At 35.0% G+C, this 23,794-nt stretch overlaps 2 protein-coding genes across 4 annotated transcripts; one reads left to right on the forward strand and one right to left on the reverse strand.

The window, feature by feature from the left end:
* Window positions 1-85: 85 nt before the first annotated feature.
* Window positions 86-10,589, reverse strand: LOC108456801 (probable serine/threonine protein kinase IREH1). Of its 2 annotated transcripts, XR_008274476.1 has the most exons (18): window positions 9,538-10,588; window positions 7,779-7,843; window positions 7,478-7,660; window positions 6,049-7,404; window positions 5,406-5,578; window positions 4,962-5,208; window positions 4,575-4,667; window positions 4,355-4,495; window positions 4,162-4,254; window positions 3,458-3,662; window positions 3,091-3,176; window positions 2,476-2,564; window positions 1,395-1,446; window positions 1,222-1,278; window positions 953-1,126; window positions 792-869; window positions 508-691; window positions 86-414 (listed from the first exon to the last, which is right to left on the reverse strand). XR_008274476.1 is itself a non-coding variant. In XM_053021820.1 (17 exons), exons 1-17 carry the CDS (start codon window positions 10,229-10,231, stop codon window positions 608-610), a joined length of 3,870 nt encoding a protein of 1,289 aa, XP_052877780.1. In that variant the 5' UTR covers window positions 10,232-10,589; the 3' UTR covers window positions 86-607. The 2 variants fall into 2 exon arrangements, 1 of the variants encoding a protein (XP_052877780.1); XM_053021820.1 differs by having other exon boundaries at window positions 86-691; window positions 9,538-10,589.
* An 8,855-nt stretch (window positions 10,590-19,444) lies between these two features.
* LOC108454007 (TPR repeat-containing thioredoxin TDX) lies at window positions 19,445-22,997 on the forward strand. 2 transcript variants are annotated; one of them, XM_017752285.2, is made up of 10 exons: window positions 19,454-19,864; window positions 19,954-19,987; window positions 20,316-20,468; window positions 20,565-20,652; window positions 20,737-20,817; window positions 20,897-20,961; window positions 21,088-21,228; window positions 21,298-21,414; window positions 21,901-21,931; window positions 22,383-22,997. In XM_017752285.2, exons 1-10 carry the CDS (start codon window positions 19,755-19,757, stop codon window positions 22,709-22,711), a joined length of 1,149 nt encoding a protein of 382 aa, XP_017607774.1. In that variant the 5' UTR covers window positions 19,454-19,754; the 3' UTR covers window positions 22,712-22,997. The 2 variants fall into 2 exon arrangements, with proteins under 2 accessions (XP_052877860.1, XP_017607774.1); XM_053021900.1 differs by lacking the exon at window positions 19,954-19,987 and having other exon boundaries at window positions 19,445-19,864.
* Window positions 22,998-23,794: the final 797 nt, after the last annotated feature.

Below are 23,794 nucleotides of genomic sequence, written 5' to 3' on the forward strand. Positions count from 1 at the left end.
ACCTCTGCAAGCCATGCTATTCATATATATTGTAATATTCTCAGCAACCACACAACAGCCAAACCACTCCTTTAACTCTTCGATCTTAAAAAAGAAGGGATATGAGTTTTCATTGCTCTGAAAGTGACAGTAAAAAACGCTATAGAGAACAATAATAATGACCAAAAAAAGGAAGAAAACAACACCACTACCACAAATTACACCCATTGCCCAAAAGCCCATAACCCACACTGCGGCGGCATTTAAAAGTAGGCTACATTGAAGGTTCTCAAGAGTCATAGCAGTGCAGCTGGCATTAAGTAAAAAAGAAAAAAATTGCAAGTCTTTCCCACAGCGTAGAGCTTTTTTGCCTATAAAAGAAAAAAGTATATCCTCAAGCAGGCACCAGTTTCAATCCCAAATTTTCTTCTATCTCTGCATGGGTGAGAAACACCACTTAAATATATATTAAAACAGCAAATGAATTTAAAAAACAAAAGTTGTACAATATTGAAATAACATACATACATGTACAGGGTATACAAACAACACATCAATCAACACCGAATGTCAAAAAAACCCAAGCTCTCTCTCTCTCTCTCTCTCTCTCAAAGGAAAGAGGATGTTGCTATGCATTAGAATTGGCTGGATGATCGTCCTTCCACCCTTTAGAAAGCAGGTCATAGTTAATCGATGCGAGCTGGGATAGATTCTATCAAACCACCACAAAGCAAAAAACAGCTTGTGAGAGATGAATACCAAGAAAACAAAATTCAATCTTAGCAACAGCTAGTTTCTAGTTAAAAGAATACCTTAAAGGAGAAATTACTGAAAGAATAATTTACTGATGAACCGGACTCAAATTCAGCAAGACCTCCACATTCATCTCCCTGTTTCATTTGTGGCCATGTCAACAACAGAAATCATAGATAATCATCAGTTATGAAAATACAAATCTACGGGAAGAGGATACCACTTCATCTTGCCGGTTGCTCATGCAACTACTACTGCCACTTAAGCTGTCAGCATCACTGGAATCATCAAAATCACTACCAGGATATGTGTGGTCATTTGAAGTATTCCATGAGTAGCGACTGGTAAAGTAACTAGTATCAAGTGCACTGTCTGAACTGGGAACAAAGGCAGCCTGTAAATTGTGGAAAGAAAGGTGAGTGGATGCGAGACACTTCAAAACAATTAGCTCGCTTAGAATTTCATAATTTATGGTGAACACATTCTCACCTTTTGCCTTGCAAGAGTGTCCCAATTGATATCTTTGAAAAATACATGTTGCTTCACCTGGTTAAAAATTTCAATCCAAGACAGGCCAATTAAGAAACATGAACGCAGAAGCGTGAGAAATGGAAAATAGAACACCCAAAGATTGTTGTAGTGGTATTAAGAACAAATATCACCTCTGATGCTCCTTTGGCTCCAAGTCTCTGATTAGGATCTTCTGTCAACAACCTGGAAATGAATAAATTAAGAAAATTTAAGTCCATACCGAGACACCTGAACCAAGAAAAACACTAACGAAGAAGAGCATTACAGAAACTAAGAGACTCTTAAGATATTTTTAAGTCTGATACCAGTGACTTTGAAGAACCTTTGGTTAAACATCTTGATGCAGCGTACATCTTTTTGGGATAGACATTCACAAAGTAAGAATATATGTTGCCAACTAATAAAACCTATAAGCCTCAACAATTTTTTTCTTAATATAAAAAATTGAGCATTAATAGTGCTAAATACATAGGATACTTAACAAATGAAGATATGAAACATTGTAAGATCATTAAGATGTCGAACATAGTATATAGGATATGATCAGTTTAAGTAAATTGCTAAATAATTTAATAAGTTGGATTAGTCTTAAACTTCATATTAGTTACTTTCAAAAAGAACATAGAAACTTCTAGAAAAATAAAATTACCGATGAATAGGATAAGAACTTCATCAAGTATCCTGTGGGACGCAGTAGCAACAACTAAGGTGACATAGTAGTATCTCACTTAATCAGTTAATATGCCTATGAAGGCAAGGTTTCAGTCCCATAAACTGAGAAAATAAATCTGCGACTTGTGTTAGGAAAATACGTGTTCACAGATGTGCATCAACATGCCTTGATATTAGAAAGTTGTTTTTGTGTTTGTCATGAGACAATTAGATTACACAGACATGTATTGTGTTTGATAAATCTATGTAGGCACTTTGATTGAGGAACAATGTTTATGGATTTATTTTCTCTGTCTATAGGACAGGAACCTCTCTGTAGCAAAGCCATTAGCCATAAAGCAAATATAGAACAGCTGTCTTTGCAAACCATGTATGCTCGATAAATGTTTTCAGAAAAAAGAACTCATTAAAGTTATGTCCATCAAAATAATGCAACCAGAAACTACTTGGACTGAATCATTGCATTACTACTGTTATTTATTCCAACATGTATCAAATTCTCATGAAATACCAATGGCATCAAGAAAATAATTTTCTTACCCATCAATTAAATCCTTTGCTTCAAGGCTCATTTCTTCTGGTGCCCGTGGCCAAGGTATTTTACGGTTGAGAATATTATCAAATATTATCTAGAACCAAAATATGAAAGAAAATGAATGTAAGAATGAGAATTAACTTAAAATTGAACAGCACTCCAACAGTAACAATCTTTGAAAACTTAAAAGAAACCCTTAAAACAACACAATCATTAGCGTATCCATGTATCCCTTGCTTTTTGAACCAAATTATTATCTTTTTTTTTTTTTTTTAAGTATTGGGTTTCCTGTGAAGTGTGAACCAGGAGTCCAATGTCCCAAAACTAACTGGAAAATGAGTAAACCTAACATGATGGCTATGTAGCTTTCAATCAATCAAACAGAAGATCCACCTCCTTAATCATTCAATATTCTAGAAAAGGAACATTGTACTTGAACATAATCTCAAGCAATCTGGAGGAAAAAATTGATAGCCTTCAAGTTTTAGATCAATATAACAAGAACAAAAAAAAATTAATCTATACTTTGAGAAGGAAGAAACAGAAATAAAATGCAAAACATGTCAAGTCAAAAGGAGTGATTCTAGCAATAACTGGAACTCATAGAATAACGACATTACCTGTGGATGCTCTGCATTGAAGGGTGGAATGCCGACAATCAGTTCAAATAAAATTACACCCACAGACCACCAATCCGCAGTTGCACCTGAGGAAAATTGGATGATGTTGTGAACTTACTGCTTTAAAACGTGTTCAACCAGAGAAGAAATGCATATGCATCTCAATTAATCAGCTACCGTAGATTTTAACCTAATTATAACCAGCATCAATCATAAAATCAACTAAATAACTTGGATCCAGATTGCTTAAGCATCGTAAGATAAACAAATTTCAGGCTAACCAAATCTAATCAATCTTGATCCTCAAGTCAGGCAGGAAAAAAGAAGATAATTAAAGCACCTTAAACTTAAAAAAGGCTATACCAACCATGTCCTGTTCCCAAAAGAATCTCAGGTGCCAAATAGTCAGGTGTACCAACAGCAGAACGTTTCTTCCGCCTCTCTTGCTGATGCTCAGATGCAGATAACTGAGGCTGCTCATCATCAAGTAGAGATGTTCCACTAACTGCTGGACCAGACAAGTCATCAGTACTGTTGATGAGACCAACCTTTGAAAGCCCAAAATCTGTCAACTGCTCATAGGAAAAATAAAATTATCGTAAGTTTTAATAAATAAATTAGGTATTGTCCAAGTAACCTCAACATCACATTCCATTTAAGGTATCTTCATTTTGCTTAACAAACTAACAGCTCAAAGAATAAACATACATCGTCCCCTGACCCTCAGTCACATCCAACCTTCCAACATAATGGGTTTTTCCCTAAATAGTATAAAACACACTTCATCTTGCCATTGGTATCTCAATAAATTTCATAAATTATGATAAACAGTACATAGAAAAATGATATTTTGCATTATGAATGTTGACAACAGCAATGATAACAACAACAGGAAGAACCAAAGGTACATAGAAAGATGACATTAAGCTTCTGATCCAAAAGAAAGATGATATTTTACACTATGACAGTCGATGCACATTTAGAATTACTGAAAACAACTGACCAAGTTATAATGCAATGTATATTCAGTATTTGTCAACAGAATGGAAACAAGACCATATGAACTGTTACCTTGATATGACCATCGTGTGCAATCAACAAATTATCAGGCTTCAAATCACGATGAACCACATGCAGAGAGTGTAAATACTCCAAGGCAAGCACCTGTAAAAATATGTATATAACTATATAATAAAACAATAGAATTCAACTAAAATAAGCAAAAAGGTAGATATCCCTTGTAATAAATTAATTTAAAACTTACAACTTCCGCTATGTACACACGAGCAACCTCTTCATCCAAGCAGCCTAAATTTCTCAACAATGAATATAAATCACCTCCATTTAGATACTCCATCACAAGATACAAGTTCTCACGGCAAGTAAATGAATAGAAGAAGCGAACCTGATGCAGCAAATTGATGTCAGAATAAGATATCAAATTCTCAAAAAAGATAAATTCTTTGCAAGCAAGACCTGCTCACCACAAATGGGTTGCGGACTGAGATCAAAATATTACGCTCTGCTAATATGCTTTCGACTGCATTCTTGCGAATCATATCTGCCTTCTTTAGAACCTGACACAGCATAAACATGATTTTAATTGAAAATTGACCTCTCCCTTGACCTCTAAGTAACAAGCTAACAGAAAAAGAATGATGAAAATGATATGAAGTCAGACATGATGCAACAGAAAATATAGAGGGGAACCACAATAAAAACCAAAAGCAAAATGCCATTAATATAAAAGAGAATCCTATTGTAACTAATACAATATAAAATAGATACATAGATAAAATAAACAATAAATAACTAAACATTATATTTATAAGTGAAAAAGATCATAGGGGAAGAAAATCAAACTCAGGTACCTTTATTGCGAAAAGATCCCCTGTTGTTCTCTTTTTAGCTAAGAAAACACGCCCAAATGCTCCACGACTAATTGGTTTTATTATCTCAAAGTCATCTATGGAGGTACGGTCCTTAGATGAATGGATAGGGCTAGTTCTCAAGCTACGAACCACATCATCCTCTAAAGGAGCATCCTCATCAATGACAGTGTTTGATATATCAAGCTTTTCATCCTCGACTAGCTCACAGAACTGCAAGTACTTCTCCCTAAAATATCAAAATCATAACAGAATAAGAAACAAACTCAACTAGCACCTTTTGCTCAAAGTTCAAACATTCCATTGAAAAGGATGTTCAGCAAAGTTTTCATTGTATAGCTAAATTTTACTTTTTTCCGAAGTATCTACAGCATTTGTATTTTTACTATATAAATATAACAAAGTAAGAAACAGCAACAAAATTACCTGATCAGCTTCTCAATGCGCGCACCAAACGTTTCTACTGTAAGTGCATCAAATTTTCTGCGGTCTATGACAAGTCTCAAGTCTTCAAGACAAGACAGCAAATATGGCACAGACCGATCATCAACTGATGGTGTATTTGCTACACATCTGGCAATATCAGCAAGTTCATTCATCTGCATGATCAGGAACAAATTAAAACCTGGCACTGCCAAAGAAAGACTATACACTCTAAACTGGATGGCAAAAAGCAGATAACTAATGCATCTGCGATGTTGAAGTGGCTCCTATACATTCCCTGAATATGCAATAATTTGGCAGTCTACTGTGGGTGCATAACAGCCTTGAATTCACAACAATTAATTGAAGCAGATAACAAAATCACTTAGAACAGAGAGAAAAAGTGAAAAAGATTGCATTGCATATGATAAGAAATAAAACAACCTACATGAGGAACACAAAAGGTGAGGAGGAGAGCTGCATGTGGCAGGAAAGTTAGGGGGGAAACCTATAAACTTGGAAGTAAATATCAAAAAGTATACAGGTGCATTGGACATATAACGGTACATAGCAACCAAAGCATGTAGTTCAGCACCTCTTGAAACATTTTGTGTCTTTCTGAAATCAAAAACTGGACAAAGGATACCTGTGGAAGATCTTCTTGCTCTGAAAAAGAACCCTTGCCTGCCAATAACAAGTCTATTTGACTATTTCTTGGTGTCAATAAAGGAGATCTGGGAGTCATGCTTCCTGCAGATGATGTTGTCATTCCTTGATCAGACTTTGGACCAAAGCGAGTTTTACATGACATTGAAGGCAAACCCTTAAGGTCATCCATAAGAACTGAATTATCCACTTCAGGAAAACAGTCAAGCATGTCTTCTGAACCTCTCCTGGACCAATCACTTAGTTTAGGAGATAGGACATCAGATTCTTCAGTCACACTCGAATTTGATACTTTAGCAACATCTGGACTCCCTACATGTTGCATATCCTTATTAGCAAATAAGTCTGTCATTTTCTCAAGCATTTCAGCAATTCTTACAAGGCGTTCATCAACGCTTAAACCCTTCTGATCGCAACAATCAGCAACAGCACATATTCTTGAGTGATCTTCCACATTTGAGGTGGGAACCTCCTCCTCACAAATGCGGCATATTATAGAACTTTCTTCAGAAACATTCGGTTGGTCTCCCCAATAACCCCAAGAAACTTTGTGCTGGTGCTTGGAAGAATGTTCTTGAGATTCTTTTGCAGGAGTAGGTTCCTGAAGCTTAACAGCAGCCAGATCTACATCAGAAGCTCCTGTTTTTTTCCAGGTTTCAATCATACTATTGTTTTGCTCCTTGGAAGCAGTTACTTCCTTTGGACTTTTTTTGGCAGGAGACGGGAGTTTCTTCCAGGAAGCTATCCTATCTCTACTTGCAGAAGATTCCAAGTTCTTTTGAGCGTCATCAATGGAAGTGATCAAACTTCCAGGCAGCACAAGATGGTCCTTCCTCCAATGTTGCTCCTGACTATAAGATTTCTTAGATGAGGAGGCTTTTGACGCCTTTGAAGCACTCAAACTTTTTGCTTCTCTTAGGACTCCCGAGGAAGTTCTCTTGTCTGCAGCATGCAGGACTCTAGATTGGCGAAGCTGTATCACAGGTTCATCCTCAGCCAGCCCACTTTCTTTGTGAAACTGCAACAATCTTGTACACCTTGTGAGAATGAAAAGCATCCGTGTATACAGCTGCTTCAGTGTTCCTGGAGGAAGTTCTTGACGCTTATCATCTAACTCCTGAACAATGCCTTCACACTGAAGCCAAAACTCTCCGGGTGGTGTCATAGCACAGCTTCGAGCCAGAACCAGCAAATCCTCAATAGTTTCCTGCCACTCAGGATGACTTTCAGAGTTCTTTTCAAGAAGTCCAACCAGATCGGCAGCAAAAATAGCCAAATCAGAGTTCACTTCCTCTTTTGCTTTGTCAAATTTTGCCCGAATCACAACCACAATTTCCTGCATAAAACAGAAATCTAGTTAGGAATACAAACTGCAAGAAAGTAAGAGACAAGAAATAGGATCAATGTACCTCCAAGTTGTTTAAGCGTCTAGGTTTCCAAAATGGAAAAGGCCGTACTCCTTTTGAATTTAATTCATGGGAAAAGCTCTTAATATCAGCTGGAAACCTCTTCTGTGGCCCACTAGTAAGGCGAAGAATGGCTTGAAAACGGGGGGATTCAGACTCCTTGGAGTTTTCACAATCATATGAAGTCTGGAAAGAAAATATTCTAATAATCAATAACATCACAATTTGAAAGTAAAAGAATGCAAGAGCAGTCACTGAGTAGTAAGTAACTGCAAGGAGAGGATCAATGAAAATACTACTGTACCTCTGGCGTACAAAAATCAGAACTTTTTAATACTCCAGAATGCCCCCGTGATGATTTGAGTCGTCCTGGTAATAATATTCAAGCCAACAAAAGGAACTTTTGAGAGAAAAACATAACAAATTGCCAGCAATCCTTCAGGAAATGAAACCATTTCTACATTAACCAGCATTCCAAATAAAGCAGTTCTAATGAAGGAAATTGCTCACCTAATTAGAACAGAAAGGACAAAGAAATGAAGAAAATGCATAGAGAAAAATTTTGCTGCTCAAAATATACGCATAAGCATTCCACATTAAGATCAGCGTGCTTCCCAATCATATAATGATTGAATACATGATAATTTTGTCCACATATGAATACAGAAGACACGAACGATACAGGATATATAAGCTAATATTGAAACTTATTAGTAAATACATTTTGATTGAAGAAATAATATTTACTTAAGTAAAGAAAATTGTGAGTATTAAAATAATAGGGTGTATGAATTAACTAATTAAATCTATGCATGAAATCAAAAGCAAGCAATTAGCAGTAATATAAATGTTAAACTGGTGTTATCCCACATCAATGTCATATATTCAACTTGAACCTCTCCACATATTTCAAATTGTTTAAGGTTGGATGCTTGAGTGTTAGAACTTCGGCTCTATTCTGTTGTTATTGCATGTTACAATGCCCATTACCCCTTTCGAGTTTGCCACGTGATAGGCTTCTCCGTCTCCACCTACACTCGATGGGGTCTGTTAATGTGGTTTTATTCCACATGGATGTCTTATATATAATCAAGTTGGATCCCTCCACCTATCTCCAATTAGTTTTTAAATTGGATCTAAACGATAAGCAGCATGATGTGGATCTCATAGTAATAGTCTGATTTCTTGACCTCCTGATTTATTTCATTATCAGTAGTATGACTGAAGACTTATAGGGTTTGATTTATTAACAAGTTTTCTCGGGTTTGATCTTACTTTTTTTGTCAAAACAAGTTTTGGCAGGTCTTGGTTTATGTTCTTTGGGGCAGGTTTTTGAGGTCATTTTCTAACCTCTAATGATATCTACCAAGTATGATCTGAAGCGAACATATCATGCACTTATACTGACTACATTTCAAAATTAAGATGTCGATGTTTTCCTCAGAATTCAGCAAAAATCTAAAGAATATTACTGACTACCATAAATTAGACTTCACAGAAATCATTTCAGAGAATACTTTTCCATTTTGGCCTCTATCAGCTCAAGTAATAGCATAATCTTAGCTTATTTCTTTTAAAAAGAATAACAAAAACCTGATTCTGGATTATTTTCCTTTTTCTCATTTGTCTGCAATATGCGTACTGCTAACTAACCAAGAACCATGAGAAAGCAAATCCTACAATCTAACACATTCCACATCATTTCTACTGCATATTGTAATTTGTGTATCAGATCAATGAGCAGTTATAACCCTATTTTGACATCTATGCTCGAGAAGAGAATAAAATTATTAAACCTTGTGGTGAATTTAAACTTCCTTAACGTTCTACCTAGCCTTCCAGCTATACCTATATGACGGTCAATGCGAAAAAGCTCAGAACATTTACTCCGATCTTACACTGGGGAATCCTAACCAGGTATGTGGCATCATCAGACTGTTTTGAGCAATTCTATTCGCTGCACAACAGTACTGCCACTAAAGCATCATCTAAGGCAGAATCGGAAACAACAACTAATATTCCAGAAAGACAAAAACGGTAATGAGACACAGGTAGAGCAGTACCAGCTTCAGAGGATGATTCCCCATTCTGCAACCGAGACTTCCCCTGTACACCAGGGCTCTGCTCTCTCGAGTGCCATCCACCACTACCACTTCCAGGTGACATACTATCCGAATTGCTCACATTATCAAGCAAACTCTCTTGCAATAACCTCTGGTTCAACCCATCTTTCTTCCCAGAACCCGATTTCCCTGAACTACCACCGCCCCCAGCACTACTCGAACCTCCAGGCCTGGACAAGTTACTAGCTCCAAGCACCGAAGCGGCGGCACTTTTCTCCCCTCTAAAACTGAAAAAACTCTCCTGGGGCAAGGGACCGGAGCGAGTTTTAATCCGATTCAACCCCAAGGAAGAGGCGAGTAAAGGCGAGACAGAGGAAGGCCCGTCCTTAGCATCGGGTTTCTTGGAGGTAGAGGAAGAAGGTTTAGCAACTGGGGTTTGGGGTTCGCTGGGTTTGAGGTCCTTGCGAGCGGGTCCATCTTTGACTTGGGTTGGCTTAAAAGCAGTAGGAGTAAAAAGGGAAGGTGAATTAGGGATCTGTTGTGAATCAGAGTTGGGAAGAGAAGCTTTGGGTTTTTTCTTATCGGATCGGATCGGGGAATTAGAAGTGGAACGAGGGCTATTGGATGATCCGTCAGGACTAGAAGAACCCGATTTCTTAGAAGAGGAAAAGAAGAGCTTGTTCTTGAACACCATTTTTGTCCTGTTTCCTTCAGCATAAGGATCGATGAAAGGGAAAAGCCGCCACTAAATGATTCTTCCTTTAACTCCAACCATTTTTCCTTTTTTATTTTAAAAAAGAAAGAAATACCATAGAAGTAAGCTTTAGTTTGGTAGTTGAAAAAAAAAAGCGTTGAAGTTTGAACAAGTGAGAAATTGGTGAGGTTCGTTCGACTTTGAAGCCTCTTAGGACCGAAATAGGGAAGACGAGAATGCGACTTGCAGCAGAATTGTGGATATATGGAAATTAATCCATCACTAATAATAACCCATTTATTCGTCAATGGGCAATGCTCCAAATTATTTTACAGGTTTTTTTTATATTTCTATATTTTATTTATTTCTCTCGCTAAATTTATTCTTTTAAATGCATATTAAAAATGTATTTTCTACTTTCAAATAAAAATATATATCTTTTCTCCCTTCTCTCTAAATGCAGAAGGCAAAAAAACCCTAGTTTTTTTCCCTATCTTCATCCTCTCTCTTCACCAAAGTTAAGATTTAGTGAAATTCGTTTTATTGCGTATCAGTAAATAAATAAATTCATACGTTGAATAAATAAACACGATTATGTTAAAATTTATCTATTAAATAAAATTGATCATGAACAAAATTTGTAAATATTACATGTTTTTTTCACAAAATTTGTGATAAGTTTCGATTTTTGTTAATTAATTTTTCTGAGTAATCCTATTACATTCTCTCTTGCTTAGGGTGATAGTCCGGATTAACTTATTAGTCCGAACATTTGAAAAATTAGATTTATATTTATGTCATCATTATTATATATGATATTTTTAAATGAAAAATTAGAGTTTTATATTTCATAACTAAATATACCATGTCTCCAGGAATTTAATATAAAATTTTATCACATTTTGGAGATTTTCTCGTTAGAATAAGAAGCTAGGTTTTTTAAATGTTTTGTGGTTTTCTTCTTAGTGAATTTTATCACAAAAGGAATCAAAATCTTTAATCTTTACCTTTATTGCTTGTTAAAATTGTATTATTTTTTTATCCCTATGGAATGACAATTGAATCTTGATTAATTGTACTAACGTAATTTAATGAAGTCCAAAGATAGAAAGAAAATTTCTTTAAAATCCCTAATCCATTAACCTAATTTGATCTGGAGTCTAAAAAATTTTGATTTTTTTAAACTCTGTCTTAAATGTAATTTCATCAAATTATAGGTGATTCATTTTTTTTTATGAAGGGTTTGATTTTACGGGAAGTAAATTTAAAAATCTAGGCTTTTTTTTTTTTTGTTAAATTCATGCAACACTCTGTTTTTAAAATATATATTTATTTATTTATACATATGTAAAATATAAAATTATATTACATTTTTTATATTTTCTAGTCAGAATAAGCGACTATATTTTCTTTTAAATGCTCTGGATACTCTTTTTTGTCAATGTGGATTTTATTACAAATGCATCCAAATATTTAAGCTTGACCTTTATTATTGGCTAATGTTGGATTTCTTTTATATTTATGGAATCACAATTGTTTAAAATCTCTAATCGATTATTTGTTTTTGTTTTTTTTACAATAAAACATTACCTAACTAATTACATAGAAATATTTTGAAAAGAAAAAACACAATTAGCTTTGTCCATTTCAAAAAAATTCGAATCATTGTCGGGAAAATAAAAAGTTTGCACTTTTTTTGACCAAAATTTATTTAGCTAAACAATTCACAACTTGATCCTGTTCTCTCGGGATATAATGCAAAAATCACTTATTTTATTATGACAAAAAATATTGAATTCGTTTAATTAAAGTTCGATGCAGTGAAAGTACTTCCTAAAATAACTTTTTTCCAAACTGTTTAATTGAATGATTACTTTATCATGACCTTAATGTTGGATAAGTTTGATGCCCTTAAAAATCAAACACTTTTCTAAATATCGATTATATCCAAATATCCAATTTTCATTCACATCAGGTGCAATTGCATTGATTAATTGTTTTAATATAATTTGATCTAGTTTATCGATGAAGTTTAAAAGAAGAAAAAATACTTTTTAATTTTTTTAATCTTTATCATAAATATAATTTCATCAAATTAGAAATCATTAAGGAGAAAATTTATACATAGAATATTATTACATTTTGAAAAGTGGCTAGATTTCCTTTAAAATGCTTTAGATAAATTTTGTTCAGAACGTGAATTTTATTACAAATGCATCCAAATCTTGAATCTTGACCTGGTTAAAAATGGATTTATTTTATAGATATATAATAAGTGGGTGGATTATTTTCCTGGTGTTTAATTTTATTTCAAAGGCATCCAAATATTTAATATTGGCATTTATTGGTTGTTAAAATTGGATTTATGAAAATTGTTTAAAATTCGTAATCAATTAATGATAACAACGTAATTCGATCCGATAATCCCTCTCCTAAATGTAGGTGACAAATGTTTTTGTACCAAAAGTTTGATTTTATGGAAAGTAGTCTTAAATATTGAAATTAATCATTTTAGAGATTTAGAATAAGCGGCTGGATTTTCGCATCCAAATCTTCAATATTGACATGCAAAATTTGGATTTGTTTTATCCTTATAAAATCCCTGATCAGTTAATTATAGCTACCTAATATGATTTGGTTTATCCGATGAAGTCCTAGAAATAAAATTGCACCCACACATTTTATTTTAAATGTAATTTTTAAAATTAGAGGTGATTTTTTTTTTTTTTACCAAGGGTTCGATTCTATGGAAAGTAGTCTTCAATATTAAAATTCATGTTAGGTTCCATTTTAAAATTTATATTTATTTATACATGTATACATTTTAAAGATTTTATCGTTACAATAAGCGGCTAATATTTTCTTTTAAATGCTTTGGATTTTTCTTTTTATTACAAAGGCATCCAAATCTTTATTGTTTACCTTTAGTTCTTGTTAAAATTGGATTTCTTTTATCTTTATGAAATCACAATTCTCTAAAATCCTTAATCAATGAAAACCTAAAATAGAAAGAAATATATACTGTTGTTCCAATAGGGTCGGAAGCGTGTAAATTATTGTACTAAAAAATCACACAAAGTTCAATTCCCAGGGAAGAGAGGTGGATCACAAGGATCTCTTAAATACCAAGTCTTTTCTTAGTCAGAATATCCCTTTTATAGTAATTTAATAGCACAATTAAATACTACTATTATACCTCAAATATTGAAAGAAAAATAGGACAAAAAGAACACAAGAGTTTTAACGAGGTTGATAAATTATACCTACATCCTCGGCACTAACACGGATGATAACTTTACTATCTCCAAAATATTACAAACAAATAGAATTCCTTAAGAATTCTCAAATGGGAGAAGAGAGAAAACTAAGAGAAAGATTGGTTGGGATAATTTGAAATGAGAAATGAGAAGGCCTATTTATAGTTGAGGTTCAAGGACCAAACAATAAATAGCCCATTATCTCAAGGACCAAAAAAATTATCCCATGCCACTTTTTCAAAGTCAACTTTAGGGTGCTAAACTTGCACCACTTTGGATTGTTTGCCATTAAAATTGTGCGCCATTAATCATAATGCTAACAATCTCCACCTTGAAGATTTGATTAGGATAATCACATCTTCACACACTTCCTTCAACTCCCCAAATTCGATAAAGCTATCTTTTGTAGTGCCTCCAAATGCGCTCTCGGCGCCATACACTGAAGGTGCTCAAATTCTCAGGATGTTAATCAAGTTCAAACAATGATTAAACTTGATTGTTGTTACCACCTTGGTCATCATATCTGCGGGATTATCTGCTGTCGGAATCTTCAAGTAGAATTTTTCCTTTTCAAAGACTTCCGCACAAAGTGATATCTTACGTCGATATGCTTGGTTCTTGAATGATAGACTTGATTTTTCGCTAAATGAATAGCGCTCGATGTCACAATATAGACTAATGTGACTTTGAATAACTCCCAAGTCTTTCAACAATCCATTAAGCCAAATAGCCTCCTTAACGACCTTCTCAGAATCGCCATATATTCCGCTTCGTAGTAGACACACTCATGAGATGTAAGGTAGACTTCCAACTCACTGGGGCTTTCAAGAGTAAACAGATACCCGTAGTTGAGCAGCGTTTATCTAAATCACCAAAGAAAGTCGGAATCAACATATCCAACTACAAACTGACCAAGTGCTTCATCCTGTTCAAAAATTAAACCAACATCTACAGTTTTTCGAAGATACCGTAGAATCCATTTCACAGATTGCCAATGTCCTTTTCCAGGATCATGCATATACCTGCTCACAACTCCAACAGCTTGTGAAATGTCAGGCCGCGTACACACCATCGTATACATCAAACTCCCAACTGCATTAGCATATGGGACTTTTGCCATATATTCTCTTTCTTCTTTAGTCTTCGGAGATAATTGAGCACTAAGTTTCAAATGAGAAGCAAGTGGGGTATTTACATGTTTTGTGTTTTCATTTACACCAAAACATTGTAATACCTTTTTCAAATATTGCTTCTGATTCAAACAAAGCTTGCCTCTCTGTCTATCTCTACTTATCTCCATACCGAGAATCTTCTTGGCCTCACCTAGATCTTTCATCTCGAACTCTTGATTCAACTGAGCCTTCAACTTATCTATCTCTTTTTGGCTCTTCGAAGTGATTAACATATCATCAACATACAAGAGTAGATAAATGAAAGATCCGTCATGCAGCTTTTGCAAATACACACAATTGTCATATTTGCTTATTGTGTACTTCTGTCTTTTCATAAAGCTATCAAATCGCTTGTACCACTGCCTCGGGGATTGCTTCAATCCAAATAGTGATTTGTTCAGCTTACAAACCCAATTTCTACCACCAGCATCTGTGTATCCTTGAGTGAGTCATATAGATCTCTCTTCTAACTCACCATGCAAGAAAGCCGTCTTAACATCAAGTTGAGCTAGCTCCAAATTCAACTGTGCTACCAAGGCCAACAAAATTCTAATGGAGGAATGCTTCACAACAGGGAAAATACATCATTGTAGTCAATTCCTCCTTACGGCGTAGCCTTTAGCTACCAATCTTGCCTTGTAGCGAATATCCTTCTTGCTAGGAGATCCATCTTTTTTGCGAATACCCACTTGCATCCGATTGCCCTTTTACCTTTCGGTAATTGCGCCAACTCCCAAGTATTGTTCTTAGGAGACGCATTTCTTCATCCATGGCGCTTTTCCATTTATCACTTTCTAAGCTTTGCATTGCTTCTTGATAAGTGATAGGAATATCATCATCAACAACGGAAGGCGCGAGGCCACCATATCGAGAATCGAAAGGGTTTACGAATTTCTCTCCGTGGCCTTGCAAGCTGCAATCGGTTACGGTGTACTTAACGGTTCTTGGGTCGAACCTCTTCAACCTCTAATTCCTCCATTGTGGTGGAGAATTAGACTTATTCTTGGGAAAATCCCCATCTGCTCAAACTCCACCTGTTTTGGAGTACACTCCACCTGCTGTGGAGTATCGCTCGTCTGAATATTTTTATCTGCTACCTTTTTCAATGTGGCAGATTCATCAAAGGTAACATCTCTGCTACAGATCATTTTCTTTGTGTCTAAGCACCAAAGACGAAATCCCTTCACTCCAGAAGTGATTCCCATAAAGAGAGCTTTCTTTGCCCTCGGATCTAACTTTGACTCCTTCACATGGTAATATGTAGTGGATCCAAACACATGTAAGGAATCATAATCTGTAGCCGGTTTTCCAGACCCTACTTCCATAGGAGTTTTTCTTTCTAATGCAGATGATGGCAAACGATTAACAAGATGGCCAGCGTATGTCACAGCCTCAGCCCAAAATTGCTTGTCCAACCCAGCATTGGACAACATACATCGAACTTTCTCCAGCAATGTTCGATTCATACGCTCTGCCATTCCATTCTGCTGCGGTGTATCCCTAACTGTGAAGTGTCGAACAATACCATATTTTTGGCACACATCGAAGAACGGATCACTTTTATATTCCCCTCCATTGTCCGTCCTAAGCCGCTTGATTTTCTTGCCAGTCTGGTTTTCGATCATAGTTTTCCATTTAAGAAAAACTCCAAGTACTTCATCCTTAGTTCTCATGATATACACCCAAACTCTTCTGGAAAAGTCATTAACAAAAGTAACAAAGTAGTGTTTTCCTCCCAATGAAGGTGTCTTGGAAGGCCCCCACACATCTGAGTGAACATATTCCAAAATACCTTTTGTATTATGGATAGCAGTGCCAAATTTCACTCTCTTTTGCTTTCCCAGAACACAATGCTCACAAAATTTTAATTTGCAAGCCTTTGCACCTTTCAACAATCCTTGCTTTGCCAGAATTTGCAAGGATTTTTCGCTGGCATGTCCCAACTTCATATGCCACAACTGCATTGAGTCCAAGTCTTTGTTACCGGAAGCTACAGCGACTGTTCCAATAACTGTACTACCTTGGTAGTAATACAAGTTATTTTTCCTGATGCCCTTCAATATCACAAGTGCACCAGATGTCACTTTCAAAACCCCATCTCTCATAGTAACAACTGAACCATTGGATTCCAAGGCTCCCAATGAAATGAGATTTTTCTTCAAACTGGGCACGTACCAAACATCAGTCAGAACTCTAGTTGATCCATCTTGATTCTTTAATTGGATTGAACCTATCCCAACAGTTTTACAGGCATTATCATTGCCCATATAAACAACTCCTCCATTTAGTTCTACTAAATCAGAGAACCACTCCCGGTTAGGGGACATATAATAGGTACAACCCGAATCCAAAATCCACTCATCTGAATGGAACGACGATGATGATGCAACCAGTGATAGTTCAGAGTCACTAGTATCATACTTTGCAACACAAGCATCTACAACAGCTTTTCCCTTATTCTTCAGCTTTGGACAATTTTTCTTCCAATGACCTTTCTCATGACAAAAGGCACGTTCATCTTTCCCGAGTCTGAACTTTGACTTTGATCTCCCCTTTTGAGTTTTCTTCCGAGTGTATGAACGACCTCGGACTACTAAAGCTTCAGTATCTCGATTGAGTTTTTGTTTGTCCTTCTTTCTCTGTTCATAAGCAGTATAAAGCCGCGAGACTTCGCTCAGAGATATATCACTCCTGCCATGAAGTAGAGTAGTTTCTAGGAACTCAAACTCCTCGGAAGTGACCCCAACAACATCAAAGCCAAATCTTCATCTTTGAATGTCTCATCCATATTCAACAAATCGGTGACTAAGCGATTAAATTTGGTGATGTGATCATTCATTGTGGTACTTGGGCGTAAGTGAAGCGAAAGCAGTCTTTTCTTCAAGTGGAGCTTATTTTGACTGTTTTTCTTCAAAATTTTTCTTCAAGTGCCACCCACAACTTATTTGCGAAGTCTCCTTTGAAAAAGCATACCTCTGCTCTCGAGAAAGGCATGATCGAATTGTGCCACATGCCAACCGATTGATCGCCTTCCAATCTTTCTCCTGTACATCATCGGTTTTCTTCATCAATGGCAATGTCTAGACCTGCTGAAAAGGGCATCTAGAACCTCACTTTGCCACATACCAAAATGGCCCGTGCCATCAAAGATCTCCACGGCCAATCTTGCATTTGCAATTGTCGGTCTTGTCCATATGGACGATGTTGAAGCTCTTACACCAACCGTTTTCTCTATAATCTTTCAATATACCTAAGGAAATCTTTTACGATGTGGAAGATCGGTTAAAGCGCAACCACAGAGCATACTACGATTAACCTTGGCTCGATACCACTTGTTGTTCCAATAGGTTGGAGCGTGTAAATTATTGTACTAAAAATCACACAAAGTTCAATTCCGGGGAAGAGGTGGATCACAAGGATCTCTTAAATACTAAGTCTTTCCTTAGTCGAATATCCCTTTTATAGTAATTTAATAGCACAATTAAATACTACTATTATACCTCAAATATTGAAAGAAAAATAGGACAAAAAAGAACACAAGAGTTTTAACGAGGTTCGGTAAATTATACCTACGTCCTCGGGCACTAACACCAGATGATAACTTTACTATCTCCAAAATATTACAAACAAATAGAATTCCTTAAGAATTCTCAAATGGGAGAAGAGAGAAAACTAAGAGGGAAAGATTGGTTGGGATAATTTGAAATGAGAAATGAGAAGGCCTATTTATAGTTGAGGTTCAAGGACCAAACAAGAAATAGCCCATTATCTCAAGGACCAAAAAAAATTATCCCATGCCACTTTTTCAAAGTCAACTTTAGGGTGCTAAACTTGCACCACTTTGGATTGTTTGCCATTAAAATTGTCTGCCATTAATCATAATGCTAACATATACATCCACACATTTTCATCTTTTATAATTCCTATACCAAGCTTTTCTTAATTTAGTCTCTTAACTTTAATTATGTTAATATATGATGACGTGGCACTTTAAGATTATGTCATATCATTATTTAAAAATATATTTTTTTAAATTTTATATAAAAATTTTAAAATTTTTAAGTAATGAGATGATATGATCTCATAGTGTCACATTGTCACATCTTTAACAAAATCCAAAGAAAATTCAGGGACCAATGTGGGAAAGTTGCAAAATTCAATGACTAAATGTTACTGTACCCCTTAAAAACTTGTCCTACCATTGGTTTTTTTAATATATTATTGGTTCAATATACTAAGACACCTAAGTTTGGTTTCAATGTTATAGTTTGATACTTAGATCAAATGACATTACGTGGCATAATGAATAGTTAATGTGTATCTCTAATAATAAAAAATTGGTAAAAATACTCAAATAACAAATTGAACATTTAAACTAAACTTAGGCACTTAATCGTGACAAAAAAAACAAGTGCTAAATTGAAAAAATTCAGATAAAAACTTGAGCTTTAAAGCTAAATTTATGTACCAAATTAAGATAAAAAATTCAAATACTAAATTAAATATTAAAAGTAAGCTTAGGCATAAAATATTTAATTAACTATTTGCTTTAATACAAGAGCCCGTGAGGCATTCTCCGATTGATCTTTGAATCTCTGTGACCAGGACTCAGAATTTGAAATTTGTTTTGGATCTAATTTTAAATTATAAAAATATTTTAGAATGGAAAATTATAATATGAAATTTGGATAATGCATTAAAGTTCTTTTAAAATGTCAGATATTTCATTAAAAGTATTTGAAATTTAAAAGTGTGAAGTCGACATAATTAAAAATGGATAATCTGAAGTTTACAAGAACGGGATTTGGTGTTCCATTACAAAAAAAAAATGTATCTAATATAGGTTGTACAGGATTTTCCCCCTTAATTATAGTGAAGAAGGAAAGAGAATGATGTTGTACGCTGAGGTCCACCAGTAGTTCCCTGGACCCTTGTGGATCAATCTAGACATCATCGCTTTCAGTTTGATAAAAAAAGTGGGGGCACCACCTTGGTTAGCATCACCATCCTACTTCTTCACTTGCTTTTGGATCCTGAACGGAAAAAAAAGAAAGCATAGAGAGAGAGAGAGAGAGAGAGGCATATGCTACTGTGATGGATGCTTCAAAGGTAGCAGACTTAAAGCTCCTTGTTGATCAGTGCAAATCAAACCCTTCAATTATCCACACTCCCTCTCTTTCCTTCTTCAAGTCCTATCTCCTAAGGTAATCTTTTTTCCAGCTTATACTTAATATAATTGCTTTTTCTTCTGATTTGTTGATGAGGGTTGCCATGTTTTGATTTATTTTTGAAGTCTGGGAGCTCAAATTCCAACCGACCCACGGACGGTAAGATTCAGCTTATTTACCAAAGTTTCGATTTTTCTATCAAAATTTGATTATTATATCTTCATGTTCTTTATCCAAGACTTGGGTATATTTGCTTAGGATTTATCTTCTTACCACTGATTTTATTTCTTTTCATCGAGCTAGTGTTCAAGTAAATCAATTGTCTAATTGCTTCCTGCTTTGGAAGAGAGAAAGTACTTTTTCCTTCTTTATGTTTTTAGTATGTAATGATTTTAGCAAAAAGTGAATTATTTTCTGGTCTAATAAGATTTTCTTTAATGATGATGGTGAACTTCATTTGGCTCTTGTCATTTATGCCAATTTTCAGGATAGAGGTGGTGTTAAAATGGCAGAGCCTGAGCAACACTCTGATGACAAGAAACCCTATTTTTCAAATGAAGAAGATGATGATATTATTGAGTCCGATGTCGAGTTAGATAATAACGGTGTTGTGGAACCTGACAACAATCCTCCACAAAAAGTGAGTGATAATCCAACTATATTTACTTCAGTTAACTGGACTGTGATGGAGTTTCATGTTAAACTTGTAAATGTTTTGTGTCTTTTCTTAATTCAGATGGGAGACCCTTCGGTTGAAGTTACAGAAGAAAAGCGGGATGCTGCTCAATCGGAAAAATTAAAAGCCATGGATGCGATATCTGGAGGCATACTTGACCTTTTGAATTCATGATGTGTTTTCTTTTACCTATTTATTTCTTTACAAATTCACAGTTTCTTTCCTTCCTCAGGTAAGCTGGATGAAGCTATAGATTATCTAACAGAAGCTATCATGTTAAATCCCACCTCAGCAATACTATATGCAACTAGAGGTAATTTTATTTGCAACATAATTTATAATTTTTTCCAAAACATTTTTCTCTCTTAAATTTCTGATATGCTTGTTTTCAGCTAGTGTCTTTGTTAAATTGAGCCAACCAAATGCTGCAATCCGTGATGCTGATGCAGCTTTAAAGGTACCATCCCATTTCTCTCAGTGCTTGCTTAGGTCACAAACAAAAATCATGCTAAAGAGTCTGTGGTTTTATTTTATTTTTGCTTGGTATCATGCTGATGGCTTGAAGTTAACTTTTTATGTGTAGATCAATCCTGACTCAGCAAAAGGATATAAAGTTCGAGGGATGGCAAGGGCCATGCTTGGCCAATGGGAAGAAGCAGCAAGTGATCTGCATGTAGCGTCAAAGTTAGATTATGATGAGGAGATTGGTTCCGTACTCAAAAAGGTAACATTTCTGTTCTTTCATTAGTGTTCATCTGCAAATGCTTTCTCATGGCAACCCTTTACTTTGCAGGTGGAACCTAATGCACACAAAATTGAAGAGCATCGCAGGAAATATGAACGCCTGCGGAAAGAAAGGGAACTAAAAAGGAGTGAACGTCAGAGGCAACAGAAGAAAGCTGAGGCACAAGTAAGATGAATTAATTAATTTGATTGTATTTATGTGGCATAAATACTTATCACTTCTGGCGCATTAACTTTGCCATGGATTCGTTATGATTTAGAAGAAGGAGCCTCTTATTAAAATAAAGTTTAGGGTGCGCCTGATGCTTAAGCCTAAATTATTTTCTATTTTCTTTGTCTAGGAGAGGTTACTTCATTAAAGTAATTTAGTTATCCGAGCAAGAACTCGGATGTTTTAGTACATTTGGACATGGTCAGCATGGGCTGATTCATGGATCTAGGGTGTCGTGCATTTTGGTGTTGTTAGATAGGATTACAAGGGAAGCTTATGATGTTTTAGTTCTTATTCTCTATGCAGTGGTAGGGGCTATGAGCCAAATAACTTAATATATTGTCAGCCAAGTATTCCCATCCATTCCTAACTTTTGTTCTGTCGTGTATAAGCGGGTCACCGCATATATTCTGAAACTTATTTATCTTTGAATTTGTGCAGGATCAGGAAGCATTATCTGCTTTTAAAGATGGTAGGGATTGTTTTCTTTCTCCTTCATTTTTCTTATGGTAAATGCTTTATATAGGCCTCAATTGAAATACTCTTTAGAAAGACTGATATCTTTGATGAACTGAGACTACCTGCATCTAAAAGATGCTTATGTTTCTCGTAAGAATCCCTAGGGAAGGCCTTAAAACTTCTTGTGCTACTCTTTGCATGATGTGAATTAGTCTATGCTTTAGTTTCCTGGGTTCACCATAATCATCGTTCAATGCATATAATAAATCATCAATAGCTTGGTTAGATGACCTTGTTGATCTTCATACAGTTGCATTTAGACAATTTCAGACTTCTCGATCCTAAGACACTTATTGATCAATTACCATTAATATCATTCCTTTTGTGTGCGTATGAATTACTTTACATGAGTTATGGGACATAATTCCTATATGTTAACCTTACTATTGTTTTTCGAATGATAGGCCAGGTTATTGGCGTTCATTCCACCAGCGAGCTGGAAATTAAGTTAAATGCTGCTACAAGAACATCACGGCTGATGATATTGTACTTCACCGCAACGTGGTGTGGTCCCTGCCGCTTCATTTCTCCTCTCTATACGAGTTTAGCTGCAAAATATGCAAAGGTAGTGTTCTTAAAAGTGGATATAGACGAGGGTAGGGATGTGGCAGCGCGATGGAACATTAGCAGTGTTCCTACCTTCTTCTTTATAAGAAATGGAAAGGAAGTTGATAAGGTAGTTGGGGCTGATAAAACTACACTTGAAAGTAAGATTGCCCAATATGCAAGCTGATTTTGAGCCTATGCCTATGAATGAAAGGAAGTTAGACTCCGGCTATCTGTAATGCCCCTTTCCTTGCATATGCATGTGAAACATATCAATAATGCCAAGACTTGGCAATATCTTAGGAAAACTGTACCATATGTTTTATTAAACTGACCCGATGGGGGCTGGGCTTTTTTTTTTTTTTTAATTAGAGAAGAAGAAGTTATGATGCTATATCCAGTCTTCTATTATTAAAGTTTGTAGTTAACTATAAATTATATTGATCAAATCGTTAAAATGTTTAGAAAGCAAACGGATGAACTTTTGCTTTTAATTATGCGGTAACCATATAACTTCATATACCAACTATGAATTTATAGGTTAATTGGGTTTTAAATCTGAAACTTACTATTTCGAAGCTACAGATTTTCTAAACAAAAAAATGCATGCATGTCAAACTGATCATAAAGTTTCTACTAAACCAACGGCTAGCCATGTAAAATTTTACATAATGTGATTGTTTTATTTCTAGTTACTACCTTGTTTATAATTTTTATAAAAAACTTTAATATCAATATATAAGTCAATAAAAATCAATCCCGGGTTATATTCTTAATTTCATATAAGTTTTTTTTTTTTTATCAATTTTAGAATTAATGTATATATATATATTAAACTTTCAAAGAAGCATTAACTTTTATTATCAAATAAAATTATTTCTCTAAATAAAATCACAATTTCTATTTATCAAATGCAAAAATTTAATCAATTTTTGTTCGGCAGTGAATAAATTAAAGATTTATTAGTGAATAATAATACGGAATAACAAAATACTTTGGTATTTATATATATATTTTGTTCATTTTGATCTTTTTGGTCCTGAGCTTGTATTCTATTAAGATTTAATGATGTAGCCACTGTTACTAGAACAAGATTGGATCAGATAAACCAAAAATTGATTGATATAACAATCCGAACAAAGGGCTTGAACCAATTTACTCGAAAACTATTTGACATTGGTAAAAATAAAAAATTGAGATAAAAAATCAATAGTTGAACAAATTAATCTCGTTTAATAATTTTTTTTAATTTTTATTTTTTTAAAATTTC

Source organism: Gossypium arboreum, chromosome 11 (assembly GCF_025698485.1).
Source record: "Gossypium arboreum isolate Shixiya-1 chromosome 11, ASM2569848v2, whole genome shotgun sequence".
Lineage (NCBI taxonomy): Eukaryota > Viridiplantae > Streptophyta > Magnoliopsida > Malvales > Malvaceae > Gossypium > Gossypium arboreum.

What these genes read in the sequence shown, in the direction of transcription:
- LOC108454007 (XM_017752285.2), top strand. Translation starts at nt 19,755, where the DNA reads ATGGATGCTTCAAAGGTAGCAGACTTAAAGCTCCTTGTTGATCAGTGC. An exon ending in TTGGTTCCGTACTCAAAAAG is followed by an intron (nt 21,229 to 21,297) that starts GTAACATTTCTG and finishes TTTACTTTGCAG; the next exon opens with GTGGAACCTAATGCACACAA. An exon ending in ATTATCTGCTTTTAAAGATG is followed by an intron (nt 21,932 to 22,382) that starts GTAGGGATTGTT and finishes TTCGAATGATAG; the next exon opens with GCCAGGTTATTGGCGTTCAT.
- LOC108456801 (XM_053021820.1), bottom strand. Translation starts at nt 10,231, where the DNA reads ATGGTGTTCAAGAACAAGCTCTTCTTTTCCTCTTCTAAGAAATCGGGT. An exon ending in ACACTCTTGCAAGGCAAAAG is followed by an intron (nt 1,127 to 1,221) that starts GTGAGAATGTGT and finishes CACAATTTACAG; the next exon opens with GCTGCCTTTGTTCCCAGTTC. An exon ending in GCAACCGGCAAGATGAAGTG is followed by an intron (nt 870 to 952) that starts GTATCCTCTTCC and finishes CAAATGAAACAG; the next exon opens with GGAGATGAATGTGGAGGTCT.